The 24127-nt window shown below is 39.8% G+C and overlaps 1 protein-coding gene across 37 annotated transcripts in view; it reads right to left on the bottom strand.

Moving 5' to 3' along the window:
- Window positions 1-24127, bottom strand: part of ANK3 (ankyrin 3) — an 825851-nt gene that overhangs the window by 86739 nt on the left and 714985 nt on the right. For all 37 annotated transcript variants that reach the window (XM_068258457.1, XM_068258458.1, XM_068258461.1 and 34 more), the window contains 3 exons: window positions 21750-21974; window positions 12680-12834; window positions 155-366 (listed from right to left, as the gene is read on the bottom strand). In XM_068258457.1, coding sequence (XP_068114558.1) covers window positions 155-366; window positions 12680-12834; window positions 21750-21974 — 592 coding nt within the window. The remainder of the gene's footprint in view (window positions 1-154; window positions 367-12679; window positions 12835-21749; window positions 21975-24127) is intronic.

Here is a 24127-nt window from a genome sequence, read left to right as displayed (position 1 = left end):
TGAATTGGCCCAACAAGCTAGGGTTTATAGTAGAGTTATCTCAGTGATAGCTAGTGTGAGTTCAAAGTTTAATGTTCACACTGGCATTAGTATTAGTCGCATTGAAGAACTGATACATAAGTAAGGATTCTTGTACTGTATGTTCCCACTTTACCTGAAGTCCTACTCGGATTCTTTTAGTGAGCGCGCCCTCTGGGAAAGATGCCTGAACACGTGGGACCGTTGTGCTCTTCAGAACACCTCCTTCAGGTCCAATCTGGTTACTTTCCTGCTTGATCCGAGACACCACAGCAAAATATTGGGGGAAATCTTTGGTAACAATTCTGCATATCCTCTTTTTCTCCAGTTCTTCTTGACTGTCCAGTTCTGAAGATTAAAACAAAAAATAATAAGTAATTGTACTATTTATACAGTAAGTAAAATGCTGTTGGGCCAAGAAATCATTAAATTGAATCATTAGAAAAGCTGAAGTATCACCACAATGCTATGCACAAAAGCATCCAGGAGATGGCACTATTCTATCATCTTTTTTTTTTTGTACAAGCATTTCAGACACCACAGGTCTTGGAGGAGAGCTTTGATGTAAACCACACACACCCACACAGGTTCAGGACCATATTTTTCATAAACAGCCACATCTATTCACTCATGAATTTTTCTATGTAAGTGGCATTGTTTGCAATATACAGTATAGTGCTATTTTGCCCATTTGAAAAGACAAGGATCTTTTATATTCGATTATTTCCAGCAAATGTATCGACCTCCTATCCTGGGGAATTTTATTAAGTGCTAACGTCTACTTAACTTACCAATAGCAAAGCTACAAATAACACCAGCTTTTACAAAACATTGATCTTTACTGGCTATGTGAAAGATCCATTATCAGAAGATGGAGTGTGTATGTAATAGCATCTTCCCAAACAGAACTCAAATTTTTCTATTTGTGGTTTTTATCCAATTAACACTTATGATGGCATGTCTTCTTCTGCTACCTCTTTTTGCGACGTCTGCATGCTAAGAGAAGCAATTGTGGGGTAAGCACAGCAGTGGTTGAAATGAATGGTAATGCTTACTGCACTTCATCTATATCTAAAATATTTTAAGACACCTTGCAAAAGGCATGGCTCTGACAATTTAATGTTAACTTCTCATTTTTACAAGTTTAAAGCTACATGCACAGATGTTAGATTTTTTTGTCGCTGTAATGAATGTTCATTGTAATGTTTATTTGGCAAATACTGTATACTAGCCTATACTATATACCGTACACAGATTTATACTGAGCTGAGCTTTTACTCCAGTGCCGCCCATAATTTTTCCCCTGCCAAATTTTGACTTAAAGTTACTTTTATGCAACCAGCAAGTAATTTTTTGACGGGAAATAATATAGGTGTCTCCCAAAAGATAAGACGTTGTACAAGAGGAATTATTGTGGAAAGAAAACATTTCTCAGCTTCCATTCCAAACCCCCCCTGCAAAATCAACGACCAACTTGGTCGTAGATTTTGCTGCTGCTGGAGGCAGGGCTAACGGCTGCAGCCCTGCCTCACAGCGCGTCTATCAGTGGTGCATCGCCGCCTCTCCCCCGCCCCTCTCAGCGAAGGAAGACTGAGAGGGGCAGGGGAGAGGCGGAGATACGCGCTGACAGACGCGCGTGAGGCAGGGCTGCGGCGGCTAGCCCTGCCTCTATGCGGAAGAGGGGATGCGCTGCACGGAGGGGGATTTGGGGGTGAAGGGACCCCCGTTTAGCCGCGGGATAGCGGCGTTTTAGCAGGGGCACACATGCCCCTGCTATATATAAGAGCTGAAGCGAAATGTATTCTCGCTTCAGACTCTCTTTAAGCAAAGTGTCCAGTCCAGAATTATTTATACTTTTTGCAAACTGTCACAGTCTGAGGGAAAATCCAAAGGTCTATACCATTCCAAATAGTCCAAGCTGTTCTTAAGCATCCTAATTACCCTGATTAATAATTGGGAACAGCTGTTTTAATCAACTTAACAGGTGAAAAACAGTAGCTCTCTGCAATTGGTTTGTGGACGGTCCAGCAAAAGTGGTGAAGAAATGGTTAGCAGACAACAACATTAATATTTTTGAGTGACCCAACCAGAGTCTTCACTTGAATCCAATTGAGAATCTGAGGAGGGAGCTAGAGATCAGGGTTATGGCAAGAAGACCCTCCAACCTGAAAGATTTGGAGCTCATTGCTAAAGATGAATGGGCAAAAATACCTGTGGAGAGATGCAAATAGCTGGTCTGTAATTGTAGGAAGCATTTGATTGCTGTAATAGCCAATAAAGGCTTTTCTATTGATTATCCAAAAAGGCGCCTGGAGATGGCAGCCTCGGCAGCTTGCTCTGTCTTTCTATGTTTGTTTTATGTATTTTTGTTTTTCAACATTGCCTTGTGCAACCCAACCCGGATAACCTTCACCAGTGAACAACTACTGAGCATTCGGAACTTAGCTAAATATAATCTACCCCTGGATATTTCATCTACTCTTGATCTTCTGGGGATTCTGACCAGTGGAGCTACAGTGCTGAACCAGGCAGTGAGGCTTAGAAGAAGAGGGAAACGCTCCGGGATCCAGACTCGCTTTCGACGCAGAGGACTGCGCTCTCCACTACCTGGAATCATACTCTCTAATGTCAGGTCCATATGCAACAAACTATATGAGCTTCAACTACTGATCAGAACAAAGAAGGACTTTTATCTCTCTGCGGCTATTTGCTTCACAGAAACTTGGCTATCTGAGCTTATTCCAGACAACGCTCTGCCGATTAATGGATTTACACTCTACAGATCTGACCGGGACCCACTTACTTCTGGCAAAACCAAAGGTGGAGGACTCTGCTTCTATATTAATGATAGGTGGTGCACGGATGTTACAGTTATTAAGAGGACATGCTCGGCTGGGCTGGAAACGCTCTTCATAAACTGCAAACCCTACTATTCACCCCGTGAGTTTTCTTCATTTATTTTGGCTGCTGTGTGCATCCCTCCACAAACATGTATGCAGCCTGCGCTCCAAGATCTCGCAGATCAAATCACTGAGGTGGAAAGGGAGTACCCAGATTCTTTTTTTTATCATACTAGGGCAGCCTTTCTCAACCTTTTTACCCTGGAGGAACCCTGCAAATAACTTTTGGATCTCAAGGAACCCCTGCAAATAATTTTTTGGTCTCGAGGAACCCCTACATTTATTTTGCAGGGGGCATGGTCTTTAAAAGTATGTGTGGCTGTTTATTTCACTACCCCTATAACACTGCCACCCATTATACCATCTCCTGATGCCCCAATTTAGTGCTTCTTGTTACAGTACTTACTACCTATTATAGTGTGCTCTATTATACTTCCCCCACGATGGGGGAAAATGCCAAGGAATCCCTGCACAGTCCTCAAGGAACCCTGGGGTTCCAGGGAACCCTGGTTGAGAAAGCCTGTACTAGGGGATTTCAACAGTGCTAATCTTTCCAAAGAACTCCCCAAATACAGGCAACACGTCACAAGCGCAACTAGAGAAGGTAAGACACTTGATCACTGTTACACTATGACTAAGGACTCTTATCACTCTGTCAGCAGGGCAGCTTTGGGGACCTCTGATCATGCTGTTATACAGCTTATCCCAACATACATCCAAAGACTAAAAACTGCCAAACCTGTAGTGACCACAGTTAAGAAATGGACTAGTGAAGCTGTAGAAAAACTGCAGAGCTGCTTTGATTTAACTGACTGGAATTTATTTAAAGAATCTTCCAGTGACCTAAATGAATACACTGACGCTGTGACATCATATATTACCTTTTGTGAAGAGTCCTGCATCCCCACAAAAAAGTGCACCAGGTACAATAACGATAAACCCTGGTTCACATCACATCTTAGGAAGCTGCGCCTCGATAAAGAAAGGGCATATCGTACAGGCGATAAAGTCCTCTACAAAGCTGCGAAATACAAACTGCAGAGAGCCATTACCGCTGCAAAAAAGGATTATTCTCAAAAATTTGAGGAAAATTTTTCTAACGCCGACTCATCCACAATATGGAAATCTCTACATGAAATTACCAGCTACAGGAAGAAATCTCCTCCCCCCTCACTACATAACCTGCAGCTTGCAGATGAACTGAATACATTTTATTGCAGGTTTGACACTACCAACAAAAGCCAAACACAACAAGTCAATTTGCATCTCTGCCACAGGCAAACTGAACACTCTTTCTGCCAGCCAACGTCTCCACCCCCTGCGGTGCCTCAGCAACTACACAACACAGGAGGCCAGACACAATCTATTGACCTGTCCCCAGATGTGCATGCTCTAACAATATGCCAATCAGATGTAAATGGACTCTTTAAAAAACAAAACACCAGGAAAGCAATGGGACCAGACGCTGTGTCTGCGAAATGCTTGAATCTCTGTGCCGACCAATTAGCGCCTGTATTTACAGACATATTCAAAGCATCTCTAGAACTCTCAATTGTTCCTGCCTGTTTTAAAAGCGCAACTATTGTACCAATTAAAAAAAAACAAAAACCTACATGTTTAAATGATTACAGGCCTGTTGCCCTGACATCACTGGTCATGAAAGCATTTGAAAAACTGATAATGACTTATCTGAAATCCATCACAGATCCCCTGCTGGACTCTTTGCAATTTGCCTACAGGCCTAACAGATCCGCAGATGATGCCGTGAACATGTGTATGCATTATGTACTACAGCATTTAGATATCCCAGGAACCTACACCAGGATTTTATTTATAGATTTCAGCTCTGCATTTAATACCATAATTCCATCACTGCTGCACAGCAAGCTCTCCCAGCTACACATACCTGAATCCCTCTGCAAATGGATAACCGACTTCTTAACCGACAGAAGACAGCGAGTTAGACTTGGTAAACTCACATCAAGCTCTCTGACAGTCAGTACTGGTGCACCCCAGGGCTGTGTGCTTTCCCCACTGCTGTACTCACTTTACACCAATGACTGCATCTCCACAGATCCATCTGTTAAGGTTCTGAAGTTTGCAGACGACACAACAGTTGTTGGTCTCATTCAAAACGGGGATGAGTCTGCATACAGGCATGTGGTGGGACAGCTTTCCTCCTGGTGCAGCAGCAACAACTTGGAACTAAATGCTCTCAAAACCATGGAGATGATAATAGACTTTAGGAGATCTCCCCCCCAGCACCTCCCCTTAACCATAAATGGATCCACAATAACCCAAGTAGAGTCATTCAAGTTTCTTGGGTCCACGATCTCAAACGACTTAAAATGGGACAACAACACCGCCACTATTGTCAAGAAAGCACAACAGAGAATGTACCATCTGCGGCAGCTGAAAAAGTTTGGCCTACCTCAAAATCTAATGGTGCAGTTCTACACTGCAATCATAGAATCCACCATAACATCATCCATGACTGTATGGTTCAGCTCCTGCTCAGCGATAGAAAAGGGGAGGCTGCAGCGCATCATCCGATCAGCGGAAAGGATAATTGGCTGTAGCTTACCTTCCCTGCAGGATCTTTACACTAGCAGGTGCAGAAAGAGAGCATCCAAAATTGCCTCTGACCCCTCTCACCCAGCTCACTCCATCTTCCAGCGCATGCCTTCAGGAGTAAGATTCCGGTCAATCGCTACCAAAACCTCTAGACACAGGAACAGTTTTTTTCCTCAAGCGGTAGCCATACTTAATGCTGAACCACGTTAGAGCTGATAGGACTGAAAGTAATCAGCACAGAACTAAACATGAACAATTCTCACATTGCTTACTGCCACTATACTTATAATGTCCTTAACTTGTAATATTCACACTGTCTGTCCTTGTATTGTTTTTGTTTGTGTTTGTTAAGCAACTGCCAAGACAAATTCCTTGTAGGTGCAAACTTACTTGGCGAAAATAAATTGATTCTGATTCTGATTGAGAAGGGTATGAATAATTTTGGACTGGACACTGCTCAAATGTAAATAAAAGCTGAGAAATGTTTTTTTTTTCCACAATAATGCCTGTTGTACATCGTCGTATTATCTTTTGGGAGACACCTATGTCATTTCCCTTCAAAAATGTACTTGCTGGTTGAATAAAAGAAACTTTAAGTCAAAATTTGCCAGGGGTATGAATAATTATGGGCAGCACTGTAAGATAATATCTATAATGCAGATTCACCCTTTTCCACTTCCAGTTTACATATGTAAAATACAGTTGTCAGGTTACATTGAATAGAGAAGCCAGGTGTATTGGTGTCTCCTGAGTTGCTATTGTTCCTATGAGAATAGACCCAGCAGGCAAGGTTAGCTCCAGGAAATGACAGAGGCAGCCAGCTATTGCCAACTGTCACAAACACACACAACAGATAGAAGTGGTTACATAACAGGCATGCAAGTACAGCAAATATTGTTTTGCAATTTGATTGCGATCAGGATCTTATCGCAAAACGCTGGTGGAAAATAGCCCCTAAAGGAAATGTGAAGAAAGGGGCATATGGTGGCTGCCAACATTTTTCCTTTTACTACAAAGTGGCAGCACAGTGGCGTAGTGGTTAGCGCTCTTGCCTTGCAGCGCTGGGTCCCAGGTTCGAATCCCAGCCAGGGTATTATCTGCAAGGAGTTTGTATGTTCTCCCCGTGTCTGCGTGGGTTTTCTCTGGGCACTCCGGTTTCCTCCCACATCCCAAAAACATACAGAGAAGTTAATTGGCTTCCCCCTAAATTGGCCTTAGACTACAATACATACGCAACATGATACATACATACACATATGACTAAAGTAGGGATTAGATTGTGAGCTCCTTTGAGGGACAGTTAGTGACAGAACAATATACTCTGCGCTGCGTAAGATGTCGGCGCTATATAAATACTAAATAATAATAATAAAAGTGCCAGTTGCACAGCAGTCTGATCTCACTGGCTGCAGTAGTATCTGTATCACTCACCTGAAACAAGCACGCAGCTAATCCATTCAGACTTCTGATCTGCATGCTTGTTCAGGGTCTGTGGCTTAAAGAGGAACTCCAGTGAAAATAATGTAGTAAAAAAAGTGCTTCATTTTTTACCATAATTATGTATAAATGATTTAGTCAGTGTTTGCTCATTGTAAAATCTTTCCTCTCCCAGATTCACATTCTGACATTTATTACATGGTGACATTGTTACTGTGGGCAGGTTATTTAGCTGTTTCTAGCTGCTCTGTCTGTTAGACAGCTAATAACAGCTATTTCCTGTCTCTGAACATTGTTACATTGTGGCAGTTTGCCAGCAGTACTGCGGTATTCAGAGCCTCTTGTGGGAGGGGTTTCAGCACAAAATCAGTCACACAGCGCCCCCTGATGGTCTGTTTGTGAAAATCATTGTCTTTCTCATGTAAAATGGGGTATCAGCTACTGATTGGGAAAAAGTTCAATTCTTGGTTGGAGTTTCTCTTTAAAGTACTAGAGGCAGATGATCGGCAGGACAGCCAGGCAATTTACATTGTTTAAAATCAAATACACATGTAAGCCTCCATATTACTCTCAGGTGTGCTTTAAATAGCTGGCTGTCCTGACTATCTTTAGGCCTTCCGTAGTTTTTAAGTCATCCCTGCAACAAGCCATCAGCTGACGTAATTATCAGATCACTTGATTATCATACTGATTCTGGATGAGTGGCTAAAACATACAGAAGTTCAGCAAAACAACAACAAATACAGATTTTGTTTCAAAGAGAATAAAGATAGAGTCTGTATTTCATTCACCCCACCATTTTTCTTAAACTGTCACTACACAACCAATGAGAATCCAACTACACAATGAAACCTAGTTTGACTGGTGGCATGTGTGTATGTCTACCGATGTCTTACTTGCAACTGTACCTGTCAATCATGACTGGTCAGAGATCTAAAGGTGGCCACTAATGGTCCAATTTTCTAGCGAAAAATCGTTCGAGCGATCAGAAATTCTGATCGGAAGAAAAATCGTTCACTACACCATCAACGAACCAATCTTTGCTATCTATCGATCACGATCGTCTTTAAAATTCAAAATTTCGTTCGACGAAGAATCAGTCGGACGACTTTTTTTTCACTCGTTCATAATCGATCATAACCATTAACGGAGATTATTTACTAGCAATTCGATCACTGCCGACCTAGAATTTCGGATCGATCGAACGATTTTTCGCTAGAAATTGGTCCATTAGTGGCCAGCTTTAGAAACACACCGGTGCACATGTGCAGTGGCATTTGGTGGACAAGGGAGGATGGATAAGTTATAACATGATTTTGCAGATTTTGCATTGTTTGCTTGAAGCATGTCATTAGTCAGAAATCGACTCTAATATTGATTATTACCTTGGCGCATTACCTCACATTTTATAAGTTGAGATCTCCACTCTACAAAAATGTTTTATTTGTTGGTGTTTCTGTTATTTATTGAGAGATGTTGGTATTGTCAGGGAATAGCAATGTACGGCTTTGATTGGCTGGTCATGATCATTTGCGAAAGAAGGAAGTGATCACAGAGTCTTACAAATCTATCACCTATTCAAACTGATCACTTCATAAGTTCTGCTACACACAAGGAACACTACAGATGGAGACACAGGACAGCTACAAACATCTATGAGAGCTTCTAACCCCATACCGCACTGTCCAAAATGTTTTCTTTCTAGAGAAGGTAAGGTTTCACAACTTTACTACATAGTGGTTTTATTCTCCCACAGCCATTAGCATGACCCCCCTTTCAGTTTGTCAGCCTGGATGCTATTGATGTACATACTACAAAATGGTAGTAATTGGGTGCCACCTTATACCTGTGTGAGCCAGGACTGTAGAATGTGACTCTAGAATTAGAAAAGGTGTTGCAGGAGGACAAATATGCAAAGTGGCAACACTCAATTTCAGCTTTCTTGCCTACAGAAACACTGTAGTTAATTGGGAGAGGGTATATTTTTAGGGTTTAGATTTGCTTTTGATGTCTATACATGTACCCTGTCCTACACAATCCCCCTGACGGACCACCAGAACAAGCAGAGTTTCAGAATTCTCAGTTGTGAGAGTATAAACCAGCAACTGCCAAAGATCCACAAACCTCTATAACGAAGACAGAAATACCCATAATAAACTACATACCCTATTGGTGCACAAACAAACTTACTGAAACCATTTTTAAATTACTTGTTCAATAAAACATGTAATTTGACCAGTAGAAGATGTTACAACTCTTGGGTAAAGACCATTCTACAGTCCACCAGTGGTCAACACACAGCTCAAGATACATGGCCGTAAATCACAGCCTTACAAAATTCCTCAAGCCATAATTTGGTTCCGTCCCTTCCTACTCTCCTTGCTTTCTTTCACTAGGTGGATATTACCTCCCTTTATTTCTACTCTGATTTTCTGCTTTATAATTATTTTCATTGCATCCTCATATAATGAATTACAACACTCAGGTTCTGGATGTTCACAAATCACATTTACATCTTGTTTTTTACCTGGCCGACTCAAAGCGCCAGAGCTGCCGCCACTAGGATGCTCTCTATAGGCAGTAGCAGTGTTAGGGAGTCTTGCCCAAGGTCTCCTACTAAATAGGTGCTGGCTTACTGAACAGGAAGAGCTGAAATTCAAACCCTGGTCTCCTGTGTCAGAGGCAGAGCCCTTAACCAGTACAGTCCAGCCAGCTATCCACTGATCCTTATACTATCAAACTATATGGTGCTAATGGGTTATATATGACTCCTCTCTCTCTTTCATTCCTCACATTCACTCCCTAACCAGCTCCTGTCATCTCCAACTCACACACTACTAAAATGTTAATACATGCTCTTATAATATTAGGTTTGGACTATTGTAACCGCTACTTCGTGAACTTCCAACTAACAGCCTGGCACCGTTCCAATCTGCACTGAACTCGGCTGCTCGACTCATTCATCATACTTCCCGCTTTTCTTCTGCTGCCCCTCTCTGTCATGCTCTTCATTAGCTGATAATTAACCAGAGTATCCAGTTCAAACTCTTAACCCTTAATTACAAAGCTCCTTACAATCTCTCTCCTTTGTACATCTTCTAGTTTACAGATACCAAGCCAATCTCAGATCTGCACATGACCTTGTTTTATCCTTTTCTAGAATAATTTCCTTGCATTCATGCATACAAGATTTCTCCTGCGCTTAACCCCTCCTCTGGAATTCCCCGCCACAACACATTCGTCACTTTCCAAACTTTGATATGTTTAACCTCTTGCCGACCGCGTCACGCCAGTAGGCGTGGCCACGGCGGCAGCCCCAGGGCCGCCTAACGCCAATTGGCCTAAAGTCCTGGGGCTCTGTTTTGCAGGAGATCGCGCGCAGGCTGCGCGCGCATCTCCTGCTTGGGGGGCGGAGCTCCGCCCCGCCTTCAGTCTCCGAGCGGCTATTGCCGCTCGGGAGACTGTTAGACGGCGTGATCGCCGTCTATTTACTCTGTGCAGCGCTGCGATCAGCAGCAGCGCTGCACTGGGGACAGCCGTGTGACACGGCTGTCCCACTGGGGGACAAAAGAGCGATCGGCTCTCATAGGCAGAAGCCTATGACAGCCGATCGCCGTAATTGCCCAGCTGTGGGGAGGGAGGGAGCGAGGGAGGGAAGGGATTTAAAGGAAGAGGGTTTTTTTTTTTTTTAAAAAACGGCAACACAAATATTTATTAAAAAAAAAATAAACATGGGGGGAGCGATCAGACCCCACCAACAGAGAGCTCTGTTGGTGGGGAGAAAAGGGGGGGGGGGGAATCACACGTGTGCTATGTTGTGTGGCCCTGCAGCTTGGCCTTAAAGCTGCAGTGGCCTTTTAAACTAAAAATTGCCTGGTCACTAGGGGGGTTTAGCCCTGCAGTCCTCAAGAGGTTAAACGCTTCCTCAAAACTCACTTTTTCCGTGGAGCATACACTCTACCTTAAGCCATTTCCCCTTTGACCTCTGGCCACGTTGTACTCCTACTAGATAACCTAAAACACACTGCCTCTAGGCATGAATATTGTATACTACCCCACCTCTCGCCCTCCACCCCATTCCTTTAGATTGTAAGCTTGCAGGGCTCACTCACTCATTTGTGTCTTGGAACTCGTTACACATTTTATTCATGTTACTTTTGTCACTGTAATTACTAATTCTGTATTTTAAACCGATTTTGTATTTTGTTCCAACTCTGTATTTTGTATATTGGTGTATACCATTGTCTGTATTATTTTGTATGCCATATTTGTTTCTTACTTTGTACAGCACCACAGAATATGTTTGCGCTTTATAAATCAATAATAATAATAAAAGTAATAATGATAATATCTCTTTCAGCTGTGAAACATTAAAGCAGGGGTCTCAAACTCGCGGCCTGCGGGCCATTTGCGGCCCTTGATACAATATTTTGTGGCCCTCGCCGGCAAAAGCTTCCTTATAGTTCGCTTCAGTGCTCCCAAGTAATCTGACGCATCCCCGCCACTAAACGAAGGCTGCAGAGCCCCCAAGTCGCCCGGGGGGCAATCCGCCGGCATTTCCTGGAAGGGGTAGAGCTTTCAGCTTCAGCTCTGCCCCTCCTGACGTCAATCGCCGCACGGATCGCCGCCTCTCCCCACCCCTCTCTGTGAAGGAAGAGTGAGAGGGGCAGGCAGAGGCGGCGATGCACCGCGATTGTGAAATTCCTTATGCGGCCCAGCCTCATCCTGACTTTGCCTCCTGTGGCCCCCTGGTAAATTGAGTTTGAGACCCCTGCATTAAAGCCTGTTACACACCAATTTTGATTGGCCAATTTTACCACATCCACGTAGTATGAGAGTCAACAGATTTTGAATACCAGTGAGTGGCCAATCAAAATTGCAGGTGTGTACAAGCCTTTAAGTCTGGTATACACTTTGAACTTTGAATGGCCAATTTTACCACCTCCATGTAGTATGAAAATTGGTTATGCTGTCTGTCTGTATGCACACTTAAAGAGACTCAGAGATTAGTCATAAGGCCATTTTTTTTACTTAGCCAGGGCTTCCTTCAGTCCCATAAGCACGGGTGTGCCCCTCGCCGTCCTCCTGCGATCTCCCGGTCAGCCGCGGTGAGCCCCGTTAACGGGGTCAGTTGAAGACAGTCTGACTCTTCTGCGCATGTGCGGAGCCTGTTACCGGGGCTCACCGCAGCTGAACGGGAGACAGCAGGCGGACATCAAGGGACGCATTCGTGCTTATGGGGCTGGAGTAAGCCCCGGGTAAGTAAAAAAACGGCCTTATGACTCATCTCTGAGTCTCTTTAAAGCCCGGTGCGCACCACTTTCGATTATGATTGGCCAATCACTGACCAATTTTACCACTTTCACTTCCAGAATTTACCTACGCAATCTGTTCATAGTATTCAAAATCTGTTGACTTTCATACTACTTGAAGGTGACAAAATTTGCCAATTAAAATTGAAGGTGTGTACCAGGCTTAACTGCTTTCTGATAGTATGTGAAATAATTTCAAATACAGAATAAATGAAAATGTGTACAGGAGTGTGCATAAAACCTGAAACCTAACACATGGTTAAGCTGAACAATCCTGCAAAAAATACATTTACTAAATACATTTACTAGCTACTGTTGTTGGTAGCAACACCACGTCAAAGACTACAAAATAATAAGCATTTAAGTGGGCAACCCTTTGAGCTGCTTTCTGATATAGCCACCGAGAGAGAGAATCCAGTGTGCTACTGAGGGACTTACCTTCATCCATGCCATTGAGCAACTCATTTAGCTCCTCAAGCTTGCAGTCATACTGATGCTCTTTCCAAGACTCTCCATTCTCACTTCTCAGTACAATCAGTTCCCTCTCTTTACTTCTCATCGATCCAAAATGTGGGATTTCTACTATCACAGGTCTGCACGGAAACAAAATAACTGCTTTAAAACTAAAGCCACCACAAGTATTCTGCTGTTTGTTTTTGCGACATAAAGCCTTGCACAACAAAAGCCAAACATAACATATTTCATCAAACAATTCCAAAAGCTGCATAATCCTCTGAAATAAAATACAAACAATCAATTTGTGATTCTAAGTATTTACAGTGATCTGTAAAAGGCTTGCTTTAACTAATTAAATTTTTCAGCAAAAGAAAAAACTAGAAAAATTAATGAACGATAAAAAAAAAAAAAATAAGGGTTTTGAAGATCTGATTATGCAGCTTTGTGTTAGATTAGACAGTATCTATCTTTTCCTACAGAGGTTGTACATAGTCTATGTATATGGCAATTTTTGTGGCCAGGAGAAGAGATTTGTGAATGGAAGAAATAGATCATCTCAGGGCCCTCAAGGACCACATCTGCAAATTCCATTTTAGTCATTTCCCATATAATGTAGAGTTAAACTGTTTACTGTAAATCATGGAATGTTGACATTAAAATCCTTTAGACATACAAACAGAATAGACTCAACAGATTTAGCCAGAGGAATGGACACAGGTCAGTGGTGATGTCAATACAATCTTTGCAGGTTAATAGGTCAGATACTGTCTGCTTATTGTCAGAGATCACATATTCGGTGTGCATGGTTTAGAAAGACACTGTTCACAGAGAAGGTATTTCACAGTCAGTTCATCATCTTAATTTGGTGTGTTTGTTGAATTTCCCAATAAGGAGAATATAGCTTTAATTAAAAGCTCCATATCATATACCACTTCAAAACGGTGCAATATATTGTATTCTGTTGAGAATTTTTTTGTAGAAAAAAAAATATGCTTTGATGATTTTATTGTGTGCTTATCACTATATATATATATATATATATATATATATATATATATATATATATATATACATACATATACATACACACACACACACATATATATATATATATATATATATATATATATATATATATATATATATATATATATATATATATATATATATATATATATATATATATATATATATATATATACAGAATGTCATGAACAGATAAGGATTAAGAACTACACCAACTGCCAGATCCTTGTTGCACCTTATTAGAAGGAAAAGAAAAAGAAAATGGTGCGGTTTCTGACCACTGATAAAACTTCAGTGCTGAAGGCCCTTGTACAGAAATAAACTTTTCCTAAACTGTAGCGCTGTGTCAATCACATAACTGTATTCCTTGAATTTTCATAGGACTATCCTCAGCCCCCTTCAATTTGTATCCAATCCACTTGTAGTAGCACTCCAAGTGCATAAAAAGAGAAAAGAAGAGAGGGGAATCCTCTTAGTGTTCTGTCGTAATAATTTTAATGGAAGTGTATACAAGCAGAAAAAGGTACAGGTTCAATCCTGTCTGGAGGGTCCTAATCCAACTAGGACCCCACTTGGCTGTGATGGCTTCCCACTGGAGTGGTACTCAGAACCTATCAGTACTCCAGTGGGAAGCCATCACAGCCAAGGTGGGTCCTAGATGGATTAGGACCCTCTAGATGTGAGTGAACCTGTACTTTTTATGCTTGTATACACTTCCAATAAAATTCTTTGACAACAGAACACTCTCCTTCTTTTCTCTGTTGAGCCAGGTATATGGCCACTTTAACATTCACTGTTCAGACTTTTACTATGTGGACCATTATATTCAGTACTAAATAGTTCCTTAGATTTTAACCCTTTGACAGGGTCCTCCCTTCCCTAGTGCAGTCTACATGATCATGTGCTCCTTTCCTATGACTGTACTTGTATTACTTGGCCTACCTAACCAGCCCAAAATCACATGATCATTTATCTTGTACCGTTTGCCTTGTATAACTTGTTCTATTAGTAACCGAAAGGATATACCACTGCACCAGATGGTTGGGTGAAAGTAGAAAAATCTTTATTCTTTAATCCAACATCATAACGTACAGATAAAAGCTCACGCGTATTGGAGCAAGGTGTGGCTCCTTAATCATAGCTTCATAACTTGTTCTATGTTGTTCAACCTTGTTACATCTGTCAACCTTGTATCATTGTATATATTTATTGTCCAGTGCTGTGTAATATGTTGGCTCTTTATAAATACAATAATTAATAATATATTTTTTTTATTTCACCTTATTAAATGTGAAATGTACTATACCGTACTATTTTTTTTAATGTTTGCACCAAGGAAAGATAATAAGGGGTCTATTTTTAGAAAGAGGTTACATGTAGCATCTGTTATTTCATCTGAATAATGCAGTTTTAGCACAGTTTTACTGGAATTTGCTATTCAGTAGTAGTTAAATTGTAATATTAAATAGCAGAGGTTCTACTAAAGACTATGGAGGCCGGTGAAATATAAAACAGTGGAAAAAACAATGTATTAAATTTGCAGATCCTAGAAACATTAGAATAATATAGTTTGTAATGGAATGAGTATACTACAGACAGTTTTAGATCTGAAGTGCTATGAGTTAATTAGAAAATATGTTTATTAAAGGTACAGCAAACCTTAAAGTTACACTGAAGCAAAAAAAAATAAAAATAATATAATGAATTGATTGTGTAGTACGGATAATTAATAGAATATTAGAAGCAAAGAAAATAGTCTGATTTTCATTTTCAGTTATATAGTTTTTTATAACATTGCATCATTCTCTAATATTTGCAGTTACACACTACTCTGCATTCTAAATGATTTCACAGAGCAAGATGATGACCTTTTGAACTTTCTGCTGCAGAAAAAACAAAATACAGTGACAGACAGTTGAGATAATAAGCTTCAGAAGACAGAGTTCTCTGCGACTTTGAAAGTGGGAGCGCTCAGTGAAGCTCTTTTGCATAGATAACAAATGGAGGTTCTTAACTCTTCCTGTACTGGAAACAATATGAGACTCCCATCTCTGCTGCTAATGTTTTATTTCTTAGCTGTACTACACATACAAATCATTATATCATAAGTTTATTTTCACTTCAGATTCCCTTTAACAATAGGTTTAATAACTATTTAATACCTATTAAAAGCTGAATATCTCCTGAGTCTCAATATTACACAAATAAGTCTATCAATTAAAACTTATTTCTGTTATTAATTTGTATTTAAAAAAAAAGTTGAGCCATAATATAAACTAAAAATATGTAAAATGTGTGTGATTCATTGGTGACAAGGTCATACCATGCACATCCTCAGTTGTGCAACATTCAGCAGGCTAGTGTGTTCTGCATCATCTGCAACTTAAGAATGGGTGGGGTGACATTGATCCTTTATAATTATTGCAAATTTACATTATCTAGTTCTATTTCGAAATACAGTGAAAAGCTCAATAATTCAATCCCATACTGTGTGGTTGGTTACATGTGGCTTCTTAGGAAAGTTTATTACTATTAATAATAATAATAATAATAATAATAATAATAATAAGAGCTTTAATTGGTAGACACATTTATATCTTGAGACTAGGATGAACGGGTGTCAGCGAAAGTGAGTTCCGCCTGTGGCAAAATGGAACATTTCTGGCTGCAGGCTGCAGCAGAGGGGGTTAACTCACCTTGGTTCTCTGATTCAAGTAGATTGTTTTCAATTATTTGCACTTTCTGCACAAACCGATTTTATATTAGAAAAAGTATGACATTTAAATAAACTATGTTGATTTTATTGCAATTCACCAAATATATGTAATTTTTTTTTAAATATTTAATCAATCCTCTAGTTAGTTTTAAGGTGCTATGAGATCAGGTTGGTAGACAACAAGAACTTCTTTAGTGATTTGAGTAGTAAATGGTACAGAATATTGTTGTTTTGAGCAAATGTGTAGAAGCAGTAAGTTTCTGATGAAGTTTGGCTATGGATAAGTCATAGCACTTTGCAAACTGAGCGACATGACAGCACACACATGAAACATTCATTTATAAACCAAAACATTGAACAATGAATAAAAACAAGAATCGTGCATAAATACCCAGTTTGCAAATCTTAAAGGGAACCTTAACTAAACGGGGGGTAAAGAGTTTCAATTACCTGGGCCCATTACCAGCCCCTGCAGCAGTCCTGTGCCCTCGGAGCCGCTCTGGAATCCTCCGGTCCCCCGCTGTCACTTAGTTTCGTTTTTGACGACTCACCAGTCGGCCGGCCGTCATGCGTATTATTGGACGCATTCCCTACTGCAATTAGCGCTGTTGCGGACTGCAACGCATACAAAAATACGCGTTGCCGCATATCTACGCATGTGGAATGCGGCAACGCGCATTTTTTTACGCGTTGCGGTCTGCAACAGCGCTAATTGCAGTAGGGAATGCATCCAATAATACGCATGGCGGCCGGCTGACTGGTGAGTTGTCAAAAACGAAAATAAGTGACAGCGGAGGACCGGAGGATTCCAGAGCGGCTCCGAGGGCACAGGACTGCTGCAGGGGGCTGGTAATAGCCCCAGGTAAGTGAAACTCTTTACCCCCCGTTCAGTTAAGGTTCCCTTTAAGCAATTCTAATATATTTCAGTGAAGTAAACAAACTCAGTGTAGTTGTCATTAAAGATTTGCACGTTACGATACAGGAAGTCAACTGCATGTAGAAAACACTGTCCCCAACAACTCCACTCACTTTTTAAATATTTTTAAATTCTGCAATGTGCCCTAATAGGGATGGTCATTGAGAAGCAAAGAATTCCAAGTGGATGCAGGATTTTTCAGATTTATGCAGCTTGAAAACAGATCACCTGAATTTCAACTTGTTCTTCAACTGATTTATTTTCAATCTGTATACATTTGTATGACAAATCTGCATAATTCTGCATTCAACTCAGAATTATTTGCATCTCATTGACCAAAAAAATTCACAAAAAAAAATTGATTTGACTTGAAATTTGTGTTTAGTGAATCTCAACCACAATTTACAGTTCACTGAAAAAAAACAAAACAAAATTAAAACAACACCGATAGGAACAGCGACAATAATGTGATTGTACCTTAATTTCTTTGTTTTTTGTTATTACTTTTTGCAAATACCTTCTCTTGAACAAAATAAAATAAAGAATGCTGTCTCTTAAAATTACAAAGTGTTTAATGCAACATAAACAAACAAAATCAAATAAAATAGAGCAGACCAAAAAAAGAAAATTGTTAGCTGTGAAATTAACATGCCTAAAGAAGCACAGTAAAATTCAGCGGCAGTAAGACAAGCCACTATCCTTTCAACAACAAAAAATCCACTCAATGCTGTGACAAAATAATAATAAAGTAATGTGGATGACAAAAAATAATAAAACCCTCAGACAAACTGTACCCTTAGATTTCATTTTAACAATGCAGTATCCTACCCAATAAATTTTGTCCCTTGAGGCCCAAGCTGCAGGATTCGGCTAATCATGCTCTCTCCCTCATTTAGAGGGGGGGAATTTGTAGGAAGATGCAGTTTACTGAATAAGATCCATGCAGCAGGAAGAGAAATAAGAAGGGGAGTATTAGGATTGGATGGCAGGTCCAGATACTAATAGCTGGTTCTATACCAGTAGTCTGGTGCCTGCTTTGGAAAATAAAACAAAGATATATATATATAACTCTGCATGCATTCTAAGGGACATCCATGGAGAGAAATGGGTCTAAAGCATAGCTGTATGCGTCAACAGAGCATGTGCAACCCCTGGAAAAGCTGTATCTTTGCATTGCAAAGAAGAACCACCACAAGAAGGCTATGGCTTTTTGGAAAGGGCTGTAATGCAATGGTTTAGAAAAGCGTCAGTCTGGATTTTGAGGCTTAGTTCATATCATGCATTTTATGATCTGTAAAAGAGAAATTGTATGAAATAGCATGGTATTGTGTTACAAGTGTTAATGCTGTCTATCAAGTTAAATTAATGACCACCTTCCACAAAACTAGATGGCTACCCCAATTCAACCCATAAGTCGAAAACTCAGATTTCACCGTTTACAGCTGGATTCAAAAACATATTATGAAAAATTCACTATAATTATCTGACACCATAATGTGTCTTTGCGGTGCTCCTGAGAGTAAGGTAGAAATATGAATTTCTGGTAGAAATAGATCACTAGGTGACCCCATTAAAGACATAATAGCCAGTAGGTGATTCAGTTTGAAAGGGCCAACCAAAATTGAAAAGGCAATTTTGAGTAAACTAGGCCTTTTGTGCTGATTTGTGCTGCAAAAATCATCATTCTATCCGTTATAGTTGTTGAGATATTCAAGTTTATATAAAGGGCAAAAGTTCAGTTCGCCTCCCTACAACATTGCAAAGACTGAGTAAACATTTCTGAATTTTTCACCTTTATTAAAAAAAAACTTGAATATCTCAAAAACTATAAAAAAGACAGAATGATGATTTTTGCAGCACAAATAAGCACAAGCACAGCACAGCACTATCTAATCATACCAGGTTTATGTTCGTAGGCTGTTGTACTGAGGCCAGGTGATATTATTGTCAGGGGAAAAAATAATTGCCATGATCTTCAAAACAAAAGCAGAATAATTTTCTTCAGCACAAATGGGCACAGATGTAGCACTAACCAAACCTGATGGAATTTTTATTTGTGCTGAATGTTGGGGGTGCAGCTTCATAAAGCCTAATAGAGCTTCAATACATGGCAATGTGCTATAATGGAGCACCCAACTGTTGATTCAACATGGAGGATTCATTGGTACCTATTAATTGATTTCATCCATAAGCTACATGGACTACAATCCAGCAGAGCACAGCTTCTGAAGAACCATCAGAAATAAAGAAAGGGGAAATATCCTGCAGATGAGTAGAAGCCATGCTTGTAGAAGGGCAGCAGTCACTTCCTTTTCTACTTTTGTGTTTACTATCAGTAATGACTATGCCACTATATCCTAACTGCTCTGTAAAGCTAACATTTTTTTAAAAGTGAACCTGTGAGAGCAAGCATGTAAGTGGCATGAGGTCACAAGGGAGGTTTCTTTGGCAATTTGAAAGAGTACAAAAAGAACAGTCTGGATCAATAAAAGCATACAGAGTTAAATAAATAATGTCCTTAGATACATCAGTTAATAATCATCCATCATCATCATCTTTGGAAAGCCTGTGCATGATCTATCTCCATTTTGGAGTGATTTGCTTAGGCAACACAAATGGCTAGGTTGGATTTCCTTAGTCAAGTACACTTTTTGGCTTAGATGGTCCAGTGTCAGGGACCTCCAAACTTTCATCCTATAAACTGTTCACATTGGCCTCAATTCACTAAGCTTTACCAAACACTTTATCAAACATTTGATAACTTACCTCATAGTTAAAATCTAATTTTGAATTCACTAAGGTTTTATAGATTTATTGAACGTTTTATCGATAAAACATTCGATAAATATAGAACACTTTGGTGAAATCAAAATTAGATTTTACCCATGAGGTAAATTATCAAACGTTTGATAAAGTGTTTGATAAAGCTTAGTGAATTGAGGCCATTGTAGTTAACATACACACTACAAGTATGTGTACTGAAGGAAAACATATTTTCTCTATTGGATTGTGTCTGCATGTGTAAGTGCCCTTTAATGTATCTAACCATAACTGGACATGGTAGTCTTCAAGTGTTGCTATCAGTTCAGTGAGACCATCTTCTGTTTAATCATGTAAAGACTAAAGTAACAAAAACCCTCCTCTAAAGACTTACATTTTATCACAATACTTGCACGAATTGTCTCAGTAACAAACATGAAGGTGGAATTGCAGGATCTACAAATGCTTCCAAGAGCAGGCTTCAGCATGATATTTCTTCAGCCTTACTGAGGAGCTTCGGACTTTCGGTGCAGGATACAGTCATCAGGATCAGGGCTCTATTCATTTGAATGGTATGCCAAACATGCTGTCCCGAAACTACCTCAGTGCTGAAGCTCTGTGAGCCAATGTTATTCAGCATTCATGGGATCTTGACACTCTTACTTTTGGCATGGACATCGGGCATTTCTTGCACCAAGTATTTTAGCACTAGTTTGAGAAGAGTAACCCTAGTGGCATTTCTTGGATGTGGAGGGGATATCCGGGTTTATTTTTTTTTCTAGGGGAGGGGGGATTGCTAGGATAGAGAGGGAATTAGTATTTATATTTGTGACAGCTTGTGCAACAAAGCAAATAATCACCAAGCCATTAAAATATATATTCATATGTACCAAGCAGTGGGGTGGTAAATTAAAGTGTCACCCCGTCCAAACAAACCATTCAGTGCCTGGGAGTCCATCAATTACACTGAATAATACTCTTCATATGGGAATAGAAACAGATAATTGAGAAGGTGACTTACTTTTCATACAGTTCTACTACTTTTCAAGGGAAGGGTTTTAGCTATAGGTATAATTATGCTTTAACTTTATTGGATGCTTCCATTTTGTAAACTGTGTCCAGAAATCAGGTAACCCTGAACTAAAGAAAAATAAGACATTTCTGGGGATATTCTATGTCAGTATTTTCAGATAGGGAGTCGCATGGTATGAACTAAGCCTAAATAGGAGAAGGCCTTCATTTAATAACAACAGCTATGAGTTAACATTTTAAGTTTTTTTTTTTTTTTCATAAAGCGTTTTCTGAACTGTTTGGATTAAAAAGTTTAACAAACTGCAAACATAAATCTTTGTAAAACTCTATAGCCATGTGTTGTTCAGAGTATGGAGGCCAAAAAAAAATCACCCAAGCTACTTCTAAAGGCTAAAGAATCCTTTATAGCCATGGTTGTGCTTTTTAACTATTATCCATTTAAATGACGTGGTTTATATTTGCATGTCACTAGGAGACAAGCAAGTACAGATAACTTTATGTTATTATATATATTATGACATTTATAATGAATGTCTCGGCATGATTACAATGAAATCAAAACAAGCAGATGAAGATGATGTATTTACAAAACAAGGACTTACCCCAAAAACTGGGCACCTGCTGGCCCCATCTCAACTAGTCGACTTGCCAGACCTTCTCCTTCTACCATAGGTGGAGGAGTTGCTAATTTGTGCCTCTTGACCAAGCGACAGGTGATCCTTGTAGGCGCTGTGCATTTCCTTGGTGGTATAATAATTCGCATCCCATTATGTCGACTTCCTCTCATAGAACCACCACGTGCATCCACCATAAAGCTAACCAAAAAACTGTGAAAAATGGAATTTGGAATGTTAGGTTCAAATAACAGAGGGCACAAGTGATGTGTAAAAACAAAATAATGTATAACAATACATAAAGTCAAACTTTTTTGACAAGTAAATACCATGCTGCACTATCACTCAATTAAAAACAATACCTAGAAATAAACTAAATGCAGGCTTTAAACTGTTGTTGACCATGTTAAAGAAAATCCACCAACCATCATGACCATGTACTGTATGTATGTATGTATGTATGTATGTATACATCTCAACTGGCCTAAGCTGGACAGGAACATGAGACCTCCTCCCACTCAAACATCTGCCAATTAACCAGTGGTGATCATACCTACATTTTAATAGACACACAGAAATGTAATCCTCAGATCTGATCATAACCGATTGGGTAATATTGATCAGTATGTATTTATGTAGCACTAAAGGGATACCACATCTTGATAAACTCAATAGAGATCACAATTTGGGAAAATAGAGTGCTCTTTTGAAAGTTTGCATATTTAACCAATAAATGGTATAATCTTAACTCCAAGATTTCTACAACGCATAAAAAACCAGCAGAAATTCAAATACTGGTGGATCCATGCAGCAGGCAAACATTTTGCATTTCAAAACTGTGTAATCAAATTAAATGAATAAAGCTCAAAAAGTGTGATTATTGTTTAAGAACCAAACAAACGTTTACAGTGCAGGTTAGACATGAAAAGCCAGTAAAAAAAAAAAAAATCAAGTTCATTGGAGATATGTCTACTTTGCTCCAGCATGTAGAAAGGTTTTTTTGCAATTAAATCTTCCCTAGAATCCTAGAATATCCCATAGAATCTTCCTAGAATGTCAAATAAGAAAGTGCCAAAGCTGGTCTACTGTTTAACATCAAGAAAATGAACAATCTACAAATAGATGGAGAAAAAGTAGAAGTTGTGACAGATTTCATCTTCTTAGGATCGAAGAGATCTACAGATGGTGACTGCAGCCATGAGATTAAGAGATGTTTATCACTTGGGAGGAAAGCTACTGCAAATTTGGACAAAGTACTAAAGTACAGAGATGTCACCTTACCAACAAAGATCAGGATAATTAGAGACATGGTCTTCCCAGTAGTAACAGATGGCTGTGAAAGTTGGACTATAAATAAGATCATGTGTAGAAAAACTGATGCTTCTGAATTATGGGTTTGGAGAAAGCTACTGAAAGTTCTCTGGACTGCTAGTAGAGCTAACCAGTCAAGACTTCAAGACATAAGGCCAGAGTGTTCACTAGAAGGGTTGAGAATACTAGTAAAACTTAAATAATTTGGACACATAATAGGAAGGTAAGATTCTTTGAAGACATCCTTAATGCTTGGAAAAATTAAGGGCAAAAGAAAAAGAGGTCAGCAGAGGCTAAGATGGATAGACAGTTTATTGTGAAGCTATGAACATGCCAATGCAACAGCTAAAAGAAGCCGTGATTGACTGACACATCTGGCGTGCGGAAGTACATAAGGTCATGAAGAGTCGGAGTTAACTAAAGAATGAGGAAGAGGAGAATCCTATCATTAATTATTTGTGTACTCCATCTCAGATTCTTTATTTTCCTCTAAGCCACTGGGAGGCTTTTTTTCACAAATAGTAAAACTGAGTAACACTTGTGTGGTGTGTGTGTGTATATATATATATATATATATATATATATATATATATATATATATATATATATATATATATATATATATATATATATACAACTATAAGTAATATAGTAGCCATGTTTTGATGCTCTAGTGTTATGAGTTCAGCTCCCACCGAAGATATTATAAGCATGGCCTTTATAGGTTCTGTCTATATTTGCGTAGGTTGTATCCAGCTGCTTCAGTTTCTGCCAAAAATAAACTAATAGTCTAACTGACTTGGCACCAAACTGGCTTTATGGATAGCGGCGGGAGGGGGGACATATCCCCCCCCCTCCCTCACCTGGGTCTCCTCCTTCTGCCTCTCTTCCCCCCCAAAATGCGGGCAGCGGGCCGGGGGCAGCGAGCAGGCGGGCGCAGAGAATACTTATGTCACTTCCGCGTATCAGCCGCTGGAACGCAGAGTCACCGTCACATGCCTTTTCTGCGCCTCCAATCATTGGAGGCGCAGAAGAGGCACGTGACGCGCCGCAGC

This window comes from Hyperolius riggenbachi, chromosome 10 (assembly GCF_040937935.1).
Source record: "Hyperolius riggenbachi isolate aHypRig1 chromosome 10, aHypRig1.pri, whole genome shotgun sequence".
Classification (NCBI taxonomy): Eukaryota; Metazoa; Chordata; class Amphibia; order Anura; family Hyperoliidae; genus Hyperolius; species Hyperolius riggenbachi.
Note: the sequence above shows the minus strand (reverse complement) of the source record. Positions and strands in the feature narration are given on the sequence as shown.